This window comes from Cetorhinus maximus, chromosome 18 (assembly GCF_964194155.1).
Source record: "Cetorhinus maximus chromosome 18, sCetMax3.hap1.1, whole genome shotgun sequence".
NCBI lineage: Eukaryota > Metazoa > Chordata > Chondrichthyes > Lamniformes > Cetorhinidae > Cetorhinus > Cetorhinus maximus.
This window is the reverse complement of record NC_135896.1, coordinates 90,927,248-90,942,485: the sequence shown is the minus strand read 5'-3', so window position 1 is coordinate 90,942,485 and position 15,238 is coordinate 90,927,248. Positions and strand designations below refer to the sequence as shown.

The window sequence follows — 15,238 nt, the reverse complement described above, 5'->3', positions numbered from 1 at the left end:
GCATTGGTGAGCAGGTTATTGTTGTGTGAATGCTACTTGAAAGTACTGGTAGTGACACCTTCCATCAGTTTGCTGCTGATAGATTGAGCAATTGATAGATTTGTACAATTAGTCTTTTATTATTTGCTCTTGGAAAAGAATCCCAAAGGGGTATGATGCAATGGGTGAAACCAACTATTGTCATAATTGTTATTATGAAGCAGGCTACGATATAGAGAGATATGTAATATTGATGGAAAGTTAGAAATATTAGAAACCTTGGTGAAGCTACATGGCCTTAAAATGACCTTCAGGTGCAGTTGTGTGTGATCTGACTTATCACTGTGGATTTTAATCTCTCTCCCTCCATGTAGCGTCCTTATTGACTGAGCCTTGCTAATTATGGCTTATGCTATGATATTACTATGAGACAAGGCAAGGAGGTAGGTCCCAAGATCTACCTCAGCTGGTGTGGGGATGAACTTGTGCTGTTGATATACTATAGCTGCCTTTTTTTTAAACTTCTTTTTCTAAACTTCATAATTATCTTTTCCTCTGCTATTAGATTGCAGTGTTATCTTTCACTTAAGGCAGCTGCCAATTTTGGAGTAAAAAAGGTTCAGCCCATATCATACATGTGCTGGCTCTTTGAAAGTGTTAATCTCACTCCTCCCGCTCTTTCCCCATAGCCATGAAGATTTTCCCTTTTTTTGAAGCATATTTCTAATTCCGTTATAATTTAATATCTTTCTTCACCTTTGTTAAACTTGGAGGTGAAGCTTGGATCTAAATTCACAAGTGTTCATTGTAAAGTGCTTTAAAATAAAATGTATTTTACACTGTTAATAGCAACCGTTTGAATTACTTACAAAAGAGCTCCTGGTATGCATCCTCCTTCTTAAAGGCACAGAAATGTGCAAGTCAGCTTAACTTTCTTACTGAAGGCCACACCAGTGTTGAATTTCTAATTTTGGCATGAGGACACTTTTAACTTGAGTTTAAGAATTGAATACCTGTTTGGTTTGAATGGGAAGTGGACTCGGTGATTGACCTCAGGCTTTTGGTAAAAAAAATGATGGAAAGAGGCGTTTCAGACTTTGTGTTTAAATAATTGTTTTCTTCCCTCTTTCCAGAAATTGTGGACGGAAATGCGAAGATGACGCTTGGTATGATCTGGACAATTATCCTTCGATTTGCCATTCAGGATATCTCAGTGGAAGGTAAGTAGGTTCACTGTCAGAATTATCTTGAAGTCCTTAAGTGTCCAGTAAATAAAAACACAGCTTTTTTCTGTAGTCAAAACTTTGAAAGCTCCTTTAGCTTTTACCTTCCATATGTGGCAGTCCTCATTGTGACTATTCCTTGCCTTTTGAATTGAATTGGGGAAGAGCAGATATGCTTTAAGACGAGTGGCTGTAATACTCCTGGTCAATGTTTAAGTAGTTACCAACCGGGAAACCTAATTAGTTCTATGCATGGTTGCCAGCGAATTGCAGCTGACTTACCATAAATTTTGCACAGGACTGGTCTTAAGAATTAAGTACGCTGTATTTAAAATAATTTTCTCTGTCCCTAACTAAAAAAAATACATGCTATTCAACAGGGGGAGCTCAAATGTTAATAAAAATTTTGTATTCTCTCCCCTTCCCTTTACTACCAGGGGAACAAATAGATTTGTCCCTTGTTACAACACAGTCCTTGGGTCAAAATGGCTGGTGAGGAACGTTAAGGTACAATGTCCCTGTAATTGATGGAGTGCTCCTAATTGAGTAGCATCTAAGTGTTGGGTGCCAGTTATCAAATTAATTTTCTTTAAACTGTGCCTTTTTTAAACCGTAGATTTTGAAAAGCGCCCACAGGAAATGATCTCCAATGCAATCTTTGTTACAAAATTTTCACTTAATCGAGATCCCTGCGCATGTTGACGCTCTAGAGCTGTGCCGTTGTAGCAAGGAACTTCCCATGTCGCATTATTACTTTAAAATACAGATCGTGCCTTGAATGCCAGCAACTGTAACCCGTTGTCCTCCAGTTGTTCTATACCCCAGCAAGGGATTTGAGTCTTAACTGGTAACCAGTTGCGTGTAGGAGGAGGAAACTGCACTTCTTTCCGCTCCTCTCCCTGCCCCCTATCCTGGGTCAAGCAGCCACTGCTCTGAAATAAATAACTAAGTGAACTGGTGACACAACGCTTGGACCTGGCGAGAACTGTCTGCCATTCTGCTGAGTGGAGATTGTCACTCCTCTTACCACAGAATGTCAACCTGGTCCTGCATCATCAATTGTGAATTAGTTATGTCATCCAAACAGACCTTGGCGGCCCAAAAGGGCAGCTCTCCAGGAAGCTCTTTTTTTTTGTCTTTAGTGCAACCTGAATATAATTTGAATAGCCTTTTAGCACCACCCCACCCCCAGCCCATTGCTCTATTTTTCTTCCCCACGACCAGAAGTATATGTTTCCTTTAATAACAGTGACTATGATTTGAACTGGAGAGTGTATCCAGAGTGTATCCTGTTGATTGTTCGTGGATTTGTAGTGATCTCCCAATTGGTGATAGGTTATAGCCTGGAGGTTTGCCCCTGTTGGGTTTTATACGGGTCTCTTCCTATTGCTATACTTTCTTCTCCTGTCCTTTGCTAGTTTCCTCACAGAATGACAGAATCTCTACAGTGCAGAAGGAGGCCATTCAGCCCATCGAGTCTGCATTGACTCTCTGAAAGAGCATTCTACCTAGTCCCACTCCCCCTGTCTTATCCCTGTAGCCTTGCACATCCTTTCTTTTCCATTAGCAATCCAATTCCCTTTTGAACACCTCGATTGAACCTGCCTCCACCACCCTCTCGGGAAGTTCATTCCAGGTTCCACCCACCCTCGGGGTAAAAAAAAAAATTTTCCTCACGTCACTAATACCCCTTTTGCCAATTATTTTGAATCTGTTCTCTTTATGGACTTTTTTGTGATTGCTTTCAGCGCTGCCCATTGACTGCACAACAGAATGGTTGCTTTGAGAAGTAGTGTTGCCCTCTGCTGTTTCAGTGCTAGAATAAGGTATCAACTGTGAACCTGCAGAAATAATTGGGCAAAGACCAGATGAATTTGAGGCTGGGAGTTCCACTTGTAAGACCAGTGGAAATGGGATTGTGCGCAGTCTATCGACATACGTAGAAGTTATAACACACAAACTGAGCGTTGGTCCCAACCAGGTCCTGTGGGCATTTACCCTCCAGACAAAAGTTCAAATCACATTTACCCATCCTGGTTCCTATCCCTTTATCCCCTTTTCCTTCATCTAGTCTAATTTTAAATGTTGAAGTAGTTTTGCCACTGTGAATTCCTCAGTTTCTCAACTCCCCGTGTTTCAAAGTTTCTCCTGCCTTCTATTATTATTCTGTAACATTTAATCTAATATCTATGGCTCCTCATTGTAGATCCCGTCACAACAGGAAACAGTCTGCTTCACTCTGTTCTGTCCCACCCTTTCATTATTTTGAATATTTCTATCATATCTCCTCATAATCTGCTTTCGAATGAAATATATTTCTTCATTACAGGCAGCATGCTCGTAAATCTGTAATGTACTCTTTCAGAAGCCTCAATGTGCTTCCTACAGTGTAGAGCCTAATACTCCGCCAATACTAGGGGGAGACGGTTGGGTAGAGGTCATGTCACTGGACTAATAATTCAGAGGCCCAGGCTAACGCTCTGGGGACATGGGTTCAAATCCCACCACGGCAGCTGGTGGAATTTAAATTCAATGAATAAATTCTGGAATTGAGCGCTCGTCTCAGTAAATGGTGACCATGACAACTATGATCGATTATTGTAAAAACCCACCTGGTTCACTAATGTCCTTTAGGGAAGGGAATCTGCCGTCCTTACCCGGTCTGGCCTACGTGTGACTCCAGACCCACACAATATGGTCGGCTATTAACTGCCCCTCTGAAATGGACAGTTAGGGATGGGCAACAAATGCTGGCCTTCTCAGAGATGCCCACAACCTTAGAAAGAATAAAGTTTTTAAAAAAAGGACTCTCGCTGCAGTTTTAAAAGTTTTATGGTTGACTCATTATTACCACTTGGATTTTGAATACTATACCATGTGGAATTCCACGTACAATTCCATCAGCTTTTTATGGCTTTTCAACCTGAGATACTGTCTGTAATGTGCTGTGAAACTGCATCCCCAACTATGTCTCCACCTTGAGAACCACCTAGTAAATGTTATCCCTCTAACCTTAAACAGTGGTGCATTGTTTTAAAGTTTGCCCCTGGTTTTCACAGAGACATCTGCAAAGGAAGGGCTCCTCCTATGGTGTCAGCGCAAGACGGCTCCTTATAAGAATGTGAACATTCAGAACTTTCACATCAGGTAACCCAGTCTGAAAAGCGTATTCCTTGGTAAAGATATTCAGCAGGGATTTTGAGGCTGCCTACTTCAGATGGTAATTAAATGTTGCAATCAAAACCCCTCTGAGTGAATTAGTCGTAGCGTAAGTGAAACACTGGCATCCTCGTTCTCTCACACGCTCTTACTCGCACTCACTTTTGTGCAGTTTTCCCATCATAATGATTGGCTGAGGAACATCCATGGGTCAAAATCCTAGCAGTCCGTGCATTCCAAACTATTCTAGTTGGGCAATCTACTTCTGAAATGCATGATTAGATGCTGGATTTGTTGCTTTTACCATTGGGGACTTGTAGCAGAATTTATGTGCTTGGTTTCTTTTTCTTCCTGTGAGAAATGTGATTACACCATCAATTTAATGCCGGCAGAGCACTTTCTGTTCTGCATCAACAGTGTATGTAGTTTTAATCAGTAGTTTTGTGGTCTAATTCTAGAGTGAAGAAGAGGTTCTCATTTGTTCATGGGATGTGGGAGGCGCTGCCGGGGCCAGCATTTGTTGCCCATCCCTAATTGCCCTTGAGAAGTTGGGGGTGAACTGTCTTCTTGAACAGCTGCAGCCCCTGTGTTGTAGGAACCACCCACAGTGCTGTTAGGGAAGGAGTTCCAGGATTTTGACCCAGGGACAGCAAAGACCAACAAAGACCTTCCTTTTAGACTTCATGGTGGCTTGATACAACAACTGAGTGGCTTTTTAGGCCTTTTCAAAGGGTACATAAGAGTCAACTACATTGTTGTGGGTCAGGAATCACGTATAGACCAGACCAGGTAAGGAGAGAGAATTCCAAATTTCCACTTCCATTTGTAAGGATAAGTGCTTCCTAATTTCAGTCCCAAATAGCCTAGCTCCAACTTCAAAATTATGCCCCCTTATTCTTGAATCCCCCACTAGAAGAAGTAGTTTATTTTTGAACAGTTAAATGAACTGTTAGCTCAGCATTGACTTTGTACCAGGGAGATGCAGGCCTGTCAGACTGGTGCTGAATACCAGTTTTCATTGAGCAGTTTTTACCCAGCGCTGGGAGGAAGGTAGATGCTTATTAGATTCAGATGAACTGAAGAAGGTAACAATGCTTCAAGATATTGGGACTTTATTATGACATTTAGTTTCAAGTAGTTTCAAAGCAGAGCTGGAGTCTGAAATTGAAATGTGGAATTTGAGGAAATGTTAACGCCAGTATAATTTTCTTGCTGCTTCTCTGTTTTTAGTTGGAAGGATGGCCTTGGATTCTGTGCTCTTATCCATCGACACCGGCCAGAGCTTATTGACTATGCAAAGCTGCGAAAGGTCTGGCATCTTTTTTTTGCATTCTTGTATGTCTATGTTGTGCAAATTAATACATTAGGATAGCTGGATACTCAATGTAAATTCATGTTTTTGGGTACGTCCATTGACTCATTCTCTATAAATTCCACTACAGCAAGACCTTGATATGTCTCTGAAAATGTCCGTGATAAAGGGAATGATCTGACTGGAATGGAAAGAACTTTTCTTTCTGGACTGTATTGTTCTGTTTCTATAGGTAACTTTGGTCATGTTTCCCATTTTACAGCTGCTTAAATATCTTTCCATCCATGGGCTGGAGATTGTGAATTCAATTAAACAAAGCCAGCCCTTTCTAGTCTGTTTGATGGAAGGAGAGCAGAAAATTGCTTCAGGATGCATTCTGCTGCAAAATGGCCTCCTGCCATCAGGCCCGATGATGCCCGCCCATGTGGCAAACGAGTGGCAAATTCAGGAAATGTGGTTTGTTTTATATCATTTGAAGGATGGTTACATGTTAGGCCCAGGCCAGCTCGTGCTTGTTGTGTTTTTCTTCTCCTTGCACTTAATTAGTGGATAAACATCAAGGCACCGACCACACAGAAGGGATTGGTCAACACAAAAAAAATACATGGGTCCACTTATTAAGGATTTGAGGAATTGGTAGCAGTATTACACAGTTGGAAAACTTGTACACATGTACAAGTCGGTAGCTTCCGCGGAACAAACTGTGACTAAGTCTGAATCACATGACAGTGCATCATTTCCTCTCTAGTAATGTATATAGAAAACATAACCACACCCACTTAAAGGTTTACCACAACAGTGTTCACCTGACAATAGTGGGGCTCTAAGTGTTGTTTTTGTTTTACTTTTGGCGCTCACAGCATGATCCATCACTGGCTGAAGAGGAGGCAGCAGAATTACAGAAAGAACAATCCTGTTTGTACAGACGATGCAGAGGCAAGTTCTGGTCTAATGTGCAGCAATCAAAAACATGTTTTTATTTAAATTAAAATTGCGGCAAGCCTTATAACGGCTGACCTCTCCAGTGGGGGGTGCCTGTGGCCCGCTGTCGGTATTTTAAATTATCCTGAGAATAGAAAGTTAAATGGGAGTCGGGAGCAATGTCTATGCGATGCTAAAGCCGCCCATCCATTCCACGCCCCCCTCCCCCCGGCACCCCCCCCAACCTTCCTAGGAGATAGTGCCCCAATCAACAGCAGGGAGAGGACGTGTTAAGTCTAAGACGCAGAGTATTCTATCAACAAAAGTTCTGAATGTGTAGCTGTTCACAATTTAAAGGCAGACATGCCAGGGACAGAAAAGCAGGAAAAGGGTGCAGTAGAGAAGGATGGGTAAAGGGAAGAATTGGAACAAAACTGCAATTTTAAATAAAAACATGTTTTTGATTGCTGCACGTTAGACCAGAACTTTTAGTAAATGGAAATTTGTTGAGTTAAATTAAATCAGGTCAGTTAATTGTTTCTTATCTTTAGCAGTCAACCTATATGGGTATATAGCGTAAAGTTTGTCATCAATATTGCACTGTACTAAGCAAGCATGGTTGACACTGTGAAAATTAAAATGAGCCCGGAAAAGCCCTCTATATAATTGCTGTCCTAATTTGCTTGGTATCGCTTGCATTGTTCAAGTTAGTGTTTCACTGGAACATCTAGCATTAGTGAGAATTTTGGGCTCCCTAGTTGTAAAACAGAAGTTTAGTTTGTTAGGGAGAGGAGAGAAAACACGAAAGAGGAACTGAGGTTTCTTAAGAGCCCTAAATCAGCCAAAGATCTTTTGGGATGTTGGTAGTTTCCCCTAGCATATTTTCTTAGCCGCTTGCTCTTAAAGCAAAAAAAAGGTTTTCTGCTTTTTACATTTTCCTCTTGAAAAATGATCTTCCACCAGAAACTTTGTGAACTTGCAAGCAGACAATGAGAATGCACTTTGAAAGTTTGTAGCTGATTAGCATTGCGGAGATTACCTGATGAGACTATGACTAAGACTCCAGCTGATTTTATAAACGTAGTTTCCACATTATAAAATGCATGAAGTCTGCAAGAACAGATTCTGAGTTTTGAGGAGATGCGATTTGGTAAATGGACAACATTACCACACTGGGTTGCTGCATGCAGCTTATGTGGCTAAATCTCCTAGGCATCACAAGGTTTTTTTATACGTCAACAGATAACGAGAGAGATATAGATACAGATTAATGGCTGACCTCGTGAGAATGATACTCTTATATGCAGCCCTGAGATAGAATCATCTCAAACTCAGTGTGTGCGTTTAGAAGCAAAAGCCAATGAGGGTCTTATTTGTCTTTAGAATGTAATATTTATACAGTAACAATTGTTAGTGGACATTTGTATGTACTACCTGTATTAGCTTGCTTAATGGCCTACTCCTGTCCCTATGATCCTATGCTTGATTTTCAGTTTCCTCTTGGTATTTTAGAGGGACAATGTTGTTGTCACACTTGCTGTCGGCAACCTACAGTTACTTTCCTCGGTGTCTGTGGCAACCAAATTAGCTTTATATTCTGGAGGGATGCTTGAGGTCCAATGTTTCTACTAATTAAGCTGATTTTTAATGATTGAGAAGTTTTGTTTGTGAGTGTGTGTGGCCTTAAAAGAGGATTTATTGGCCCCGTTTGATTCACAGTTGTAGCATAACCCCTGTGAAGCAACTTCTGTGTTCAACCTTTGCAACGTCTTTTTAATGCTTAGAAATATCTTGATATTTATTGTCCCAGTTGCAGCAGATCAGTCATACCTCATCAAAAAATATTGTGATATAGCTCATCAGAAAGATCATGATGTTGGAAACTGATATCGTGAATAAAGCAAAAACACAAAAACGAGCTGACCTAGACACTTATTATCTTTGAACTCTGACCCTCTGCCTTTGTACACCATCCAGATTATGCACCCCACCCCCGACCCACCGCCACTCCGCACCACCCCAAGCTCCTAACGCTAAAACTGACCCACAGCACTCAAATATACCACACCTCACTGAGCAAACAACCCCAATGTCAGGAGCCATAAATTGGTGAGGTCAGGACCAGCCCCCAATTCCATAATCCCAGACAAGGATTAAAAATGCAACAATTTTAAAATTTATTATTGAGGGTGCTTGCCACACAGCAGCGTATTCCGCATCATAGCTACTGACGGCGTTAAAAAAGAACTTCTTTCCCCCCCCTCTACTTTTCCCAATTATCTTAAATCAGCATCTTCTGGTTACTTTTTAAAAATGTACTCTTTCATGCAATGTGGGCCTTGCTGGCAACACCAGCATTTGTTTCCCATCCCTTATTGCCCTTGAACTGAGGGACTTGCTGGGCTATTTCATAGGGCAGTTACATGTAGGCCAGACCAGGTAGGGGTGACAGATTTCCAAAGGATGGAAACTATCGATGAGAGTTTCATGCTCACTGTTACAGAGACTAGTTCCAGATTTACTCTGAATTCACATTCCACCAGCTGCTGTGGTCGAATTTGAACTCATGTCCCAAAAGCATTAACCTGGGCAAAGAGGAGGCAGTGGCATCATGGTCTTGTCACTGGACTAGTAATCCGGGGACCCGAGGTAATGGTCTGGCGACCCATGTTCGAACCCCGCAACAGATTAAAAAAGAAATTAGAAGCCTAATGATGACTCTGCAATCATTGACGATTGTTGTAAAAATCCATCTGGTTCACGAATGTCCTTTAGGAACGGAAATCTGCCCACCTTATCTGCCGACCTTATCTGGCCTACATGTGGCTCCAGACTCTCAGCCATGTGGTTGACTCCTAAATGCCCTCTGAAATGGCTGAGCAAACCACTCGGTTGTATCATTCTATTACAAAGTCTAAAAAAAAAAGGAATGGAACCAGGCGGACCACACGGCATCGACCTAGGCACTGGAAAAGACAACGGCAAACTCAGCCCTGCCGACCCATGTGAACATCTGGGGGCTAGTGCAAAAATTGGGAGAGACTAGTCAAGCAGCAGTGGTGGCATCACAGTGGTGTACAGTCAAGAGAGAGTTGCCCTTGGAGTCCTTAACGTCGACTCCAGACCCCATGAAGTCTCGTGGCATCAAGTCAAAGATGGGCAAGCAAACCTCCTGCTGATTGCCATGTACTGTTTTCCCCCCTCAGCTCATGAATCCGTGCTCCTCTATGTTGAACACCACTTGGGGGAAGCACTGAGGATTCAAGGGCACAGAATGCACTCTGGATGGGGGATTTCAATGTCCCATCACCAAGAGTGGCTCGGTAGCACAACTACTGGCCAAGTCCTAAAGGCTATAGCTGCTAGACTGGGTCTTCAATCTTCAGCCAGAAGTGCCATCTCGGCCTCCTCCGGAGGTCCCCTCATCACAGAGGCCAGTCTTCAGCCAATTCGATTCACTCCACGTGTTGTCAAGAAACGGCTGAAGGCACTAGATACTGAAAAGGATATGGGCCTTGACAATATTGCGGCAATAGCACTGAAGACTTGTGCTCCAGAATTTGCTGCAGCCCTAGCCAAGCTGTTTCAGTACAGCTACAACACTGGCATCTACCCGGCTATGTGGAAAATTGCCCAGCTATGTCCTGTACACAAAAAACAGGACAAATCCAACCCGGCCAATTACCACCCCATCAGGCTGCTCTCGATCATCAGTAAAGTGATGGAAAGGGTCATGAACAGTGCTATCAAGCAGCACTTGCTTAACATTTAATCTGCTCACTCCTCAGTTTGGGTTCCACCAGGGCCACTCAGCTCCTGACCTCATTACAGCCTTGGTTCAAACATGAACAAAAGAGTTAAAAACTCGAGAGCTGAGGTGAGAGTGACTGCCCTTGACATCGAGGCAGCAATTGACCGAGCGTGGCTTCAAGGAGCCCTAGCAAAACTGGAGTCAATGGGGATCAGGGGGAAACTCTCTGCTGGTTGGAGTCACACCTAGCTCAAAGGAAGATGGTTGTGATTGTTGGAGGTCAATGATCTCAATCCCAGGACATCACTGCAGGAGTTCCTCAGGGTAGTGTCCTCGGCCAACCATCTTCAGCTGCTTCATCTATGACCTCACTCCCACCATAAGGTCAGAAGTGGGGATTGCGCTGATGATTGCACAATGTTCAGCACCATTCGCAACTCCTCAGATACTGAAGCTTGGGCTGACAAGTGGCAAGTAACATTCGTGCCACACAAGTGTCAGGCAATGACCATCTCCAGCAAGAGAGAATCTAACCAACACCCCTTGTCATTCAATGGCATTACCATCACTCAGTCCTCCACTATCAACATCTTTGGGGTTACCAATGACCAGAAACGGAACTGGACTAGCCATATAAATAGTGTGGCTACAAGAGCAGGTCAGAGGCTAGGAATCTTCTGGCGAGTAACTCACCTCTTGACTCCTCAAAGCCTGTCCACCATCTATAAGACACAAGTTAGGAGCGTGATGGAATATTCTCCACTTGCCTGGATGAGTGCAGCTCCAACAACACTGAAGAAGCTTGACACCATCCAAGACAAAGCAGTCCGCTTGATTAGCACCACATCCACAAACAATCACTCCATCCACCACCGATGCACAGTAGCAGTAGTGTGTACCATCTACAAGATGCACTGCAAGAACTCACCAAGCCTCCTTAGATGGCACCTTCCAAACTTACGATCGCTACCACCTAGACGGACAAGGGCAGCTGACACATGGGAACAACACCACCTGCAAGTTCACCTCCAACCCACTCACCATCCTGACTTGGAAATATATCGCTGTTCCTTCTGTCGCTGGGTCAAAATCCTGGAACTCCCTAACAGCACTGTGGGTGTACCTACACCACATCGACTGCAGCGATTCAAGAAGGCAGCTCACCATCACCTTCTCAAGGGCAATAAGAGTCGGGCAATAAATGCTGGCCGAGCCAGTGATGCTAACGTCCCATGAATGAATAAAACAAATGTGGATAACTAGCCCAGTGACATTACCACTACGCCACCGTCTCCCTTCTGTCAGTGGAAATGATTAAATCTCCCCCTCTCTCTAAGGAGTAAACTCCCAGCTTCATGTATCTGTTTATGAAATCAATGATTTTACCCTGATGGGAAGTTCACTGTGGTAATACAGGGATGTGAATACCACCACCTTCCCCTCATACACAGAAAAGCAGACAGACTCTCAGTACACTGTTGCAGAAGATGCTTTCAAACTTCCAACAGTACTGGTAAACTTCATATTCCTTACGTAAATAAGACATCGACCAGAGGTTTTATGAACTAATATGTGGCTGACTACCAATCGGAAAAAAATGGATCAACTAAAACCAATTTGGAAGCAATGATGAGAAACCTGACATGTTTTCTCCGATGTTGCCTGATCTGCTGATTGTCTGTAATGCTTGTAGTCTTTGTTTCTGATTTCTACTCATTGAATCACATAGTACAGACAGAGGCCATTCAGCCTATCATGGTTGTGCCAGCTCTTTGGTGGGGCTATCCAATAAATCACATTTGCCTGCTCTTTCTCCATAACCTTGTAAATTATTTCTCTGATTTGTAATTATGTTTCCTCTCGTCTGCCCCACTTGACCCAGGAAATCTGGGAGTGTTAAAAACAGAAAATGCTGGAAAAACTCAACAGGTCTGGCAGCATCTGTGCAGAGAGAAGCAGAGTTAACGTTTTGAGTCCATATGACTCTTCAGAGCTGTGAAAAACAGTGATGAGGACTCGAAACGTTAACTCTATGGCTCTTCACAGCTCTGAAGAGTCATATGGACTCAGTGTTAACTCTGTTTCTTTCTCCACAGATGCTACTGGACCTGCTGAGCTTTTCCAGCATTTTTTGTTTTTATTTCAGATCTCCAGGATCCGCAATACTTTGCTTTAATCTGGGGGAGGGTTGTTACATTTCTCATGAAGTCACTATCTCTCGTGTTTGAAGAAAATGGCTGTGTTATTGATGTTGCTGTATTTTGGTTCCCAAATGTTATTAATCGTCACACTTTAAGTTTGTAAAGATCAGAAATTCTTAATGTTTAATTTTGCCAGGCTTCTGCCTCAAAAGAAAAACCAGATTGAATTGTCTATGTACACACCACTTCAATCTCCAGCCCAGCTGTGAAATATGTCCCTCCGAACACTGACACATAACGCATTAGCTCCTGGCTATTTACAGATAACACAACAACATATAACAAAAATATTCCAGCGTTTGGTGGTTTCATTGGGGAAGATAATGGTCAGATGGAAGTGCTGTGTCACGCTTTTTGAATACTGCAGTTTAGAATTCTAATTTCTAACTCTTTCTATTGGAAGTTGAGGAAACTCACCTCATATGTGGTCCACCATGCCTAATTTCATTTGAGTTTGATGTAAGATTGATCAAACACCCCCTCACTGCAGCAGACTTTAAGATCGCGCTAAGAATGTTAAATCACCTCTTGTCAGTCTTGATGTCCTGTTGACGTTCGCTTTCTTTTATTGTGTTAGGATGACCCTTACACCAACTTGAACACAGCCTTTGATGTGGCAGAAAAATACCTGGACATTCCCAAAATGTTGGATGCTGAAGGTGAGGGGGCTTTTCCTGTAATTAGCCACAATAAACCTTCGTGGATTTTTGTTGTGATTATAACGGTTTTAAGATGGTGAAAGATAAGCCTTTTCCGTTGAACGAAGGCTGTTTTAATTAGTTACCACAATTACCTAAATGTTACAGTCTTAACTGATTAGTTGTTTGAAGCTGCAAGTTTCATTCTTTCAGAATTTGTGCTGTTTCAGTGGTACAAGTTACTTCAAATCAGCTATGTATATGATGTGTTACAATTTATTATCTCACTGAGAAACGTTTAAGCAGCCTCAATAGAATTTGCTTTATAGTTGATGTGAATGCAGAGTGCAGAAGTTAAGGTTTTACTTCAGAGCTCAAATTAGTGACCTCTGGGGCAGGCACACTTTCCCAAACATACCCTCAGTCAGCCATATCTGCAGCATAAATAGAACTAGAGTTAATTGGTCCCAAATGACAGCAAGGCATATTCTACCTGGAACTGAATCCTGATTACACTGCAACTCACTGAGAAAGCAGGCCAAAGATTCCTTATATTGCAAAGAGCAGAAACAATGCTCGCTTCACATCTGTTCAATGTCCAAATTGAGTGTTTTCAATTTCATTTGAAGGAATGGTCCAACCAAGGAACTCCAGAGGCTACGGTGCCATGACTACCAGTCTGGTCCCTAGAGTCAGCATTACAGAAGATGTCATCAGTGGCTAGAAAGGGCTTGTAAAAATTTACAATTTTTACCTACTGTAGCAATGAAGGTTTGCATATTTTCAAAGTGGGCTCCTTGTGAGATTGAGGTGGCCCCTAGGTGAGTTGCCTAAGAAAGAGGGATGTATAAAGAGCTCCACCATTGGTGGCCGTGCCTTTAATTGCCTCGGCCCTAAGCTCTGGAATTCCCTACCTACACCTCGCCACCTCTCTGCCTCACTTTGCTCCTTCAAGACACTCCTTAAAGCCTACCTATTTGGCCAAGCTTTTGGTCACCTGACCTAATATCTCCTTATGTGTCTCGGTGTCATACTTTGTTTTATAATGCCCCTGTGAAGCACCTTGGGAGGTTTTGTTGGATCAAAGGCACTATATAAATCTAAGTTGTTGATGATAGAGATTTTTGAATAGCCTGATTTAGAGGCCCAAAGAGGGAGATGGGTTTCTGCACATGTCAACCAGCTGAGCAAGGGGAAATCAGACAACTGAAGTATTCAATTGAATACTGTCCCTGACTTTCAAAATAGAAATCCTGTGTGTAGCGGTAGTTTTAACCCTTCAGCTCCCTCTGTGAATCATGTTTTAGAAGCTTTGCATTTAACAGATGTCAATAAATAGACTCTTGCGAACACCCCTACAATTTTGGAAATTGGAGACACAGCAACAACTTGCGTTTATACAGCACCTGTAACAAGGTAAAACATCCCAAAGTGCTTTACAGGCAATTTATCAAACAAAATTTGACACTTAGCCCACACTGAGATCTTGAGTGAAGTGCAGGTTTTGAGGAGCGCCTTAAAGAAAGAGAGGGAGGTCGAGAGGTGGAAGGGCTTTGGGAGGGAATCCTAGAGCCCATGGCCCTGGCAATAGAAGATACTGCCACCCATGGTGGAGCCTGATTTTAAAATTGGGGATTGGCAAGAGACCAGAACTGGAGGAACGCAGAGATCTTGGGGGGTAGTCAGATTGGAGGAGGTTAGAGATAGGGAGAGGAGGGAATTGAAAACAAGGATGAGAATGGTAAACTCATGTGCTGGGATCCAGTATAAGTCAGCGAACCTGGGGGGTGGAAGGGATTTGGTACAAGTTCGGAGGCAAACAGACATAGAACTTTGGATGGCCCCTAGCCTTGGCAGGGTGGAAGATGGGAGTATGGCCTGGTGATCATGGGAGTAGTTAGTTCCCATATGGGCAGAATCAACGTGTGAGCCGAGAGAGTCAGCAGCATGTTTGATAGCCAGTCCTCTTCCCAATCTAGGCGGGGCTTCTGAATTTTGATAAAGAGCAGTGACCGTGAAGGATTTAATTTTTTCTCTTCCCACCGCTCCCCCGC

At 42.8% G+C, this 15,238-nt stretch overlaps 1 protein-coding gene across 7 annotated transcripts in view; it reads left to right on the top strand.

Moving 5' to 3' along the window:
• actn1 (actinin, alpha 1) overlaps nucleotides 1-15,238 on the top strand; it is a 211,321-nt gene that overhangs the window by 138,182 nt on the left and 57,901 nt on the right. For all 7 annotated transcript variants that reach the window (XM_078563178.1, XM_078563177.1, XM_078563175.1 and 4 more), the window contains exons 4-7: nucleotides 1,113-1,199; nucleotides 4,262-4,349; nucleotides 5,592-5,670; nucleotides 13,124-13,205. In XM_078563178.1, the coding sequence (XP_078419304.1) occupies nucleotides 1,113-1,199; nucleotides 4,262-4,349; nucleotides 5,592-5,670; nucleotides 13,124-13,205 (336 nt within the window). The remainder of the gene's footprint in view (nucleotides 1-1,112; nucleotides 1,200-4,261; nucleotides 4,350-5,591; nucleotides 5,671-13,123; nucleotides 13,206-15,238) is intronic.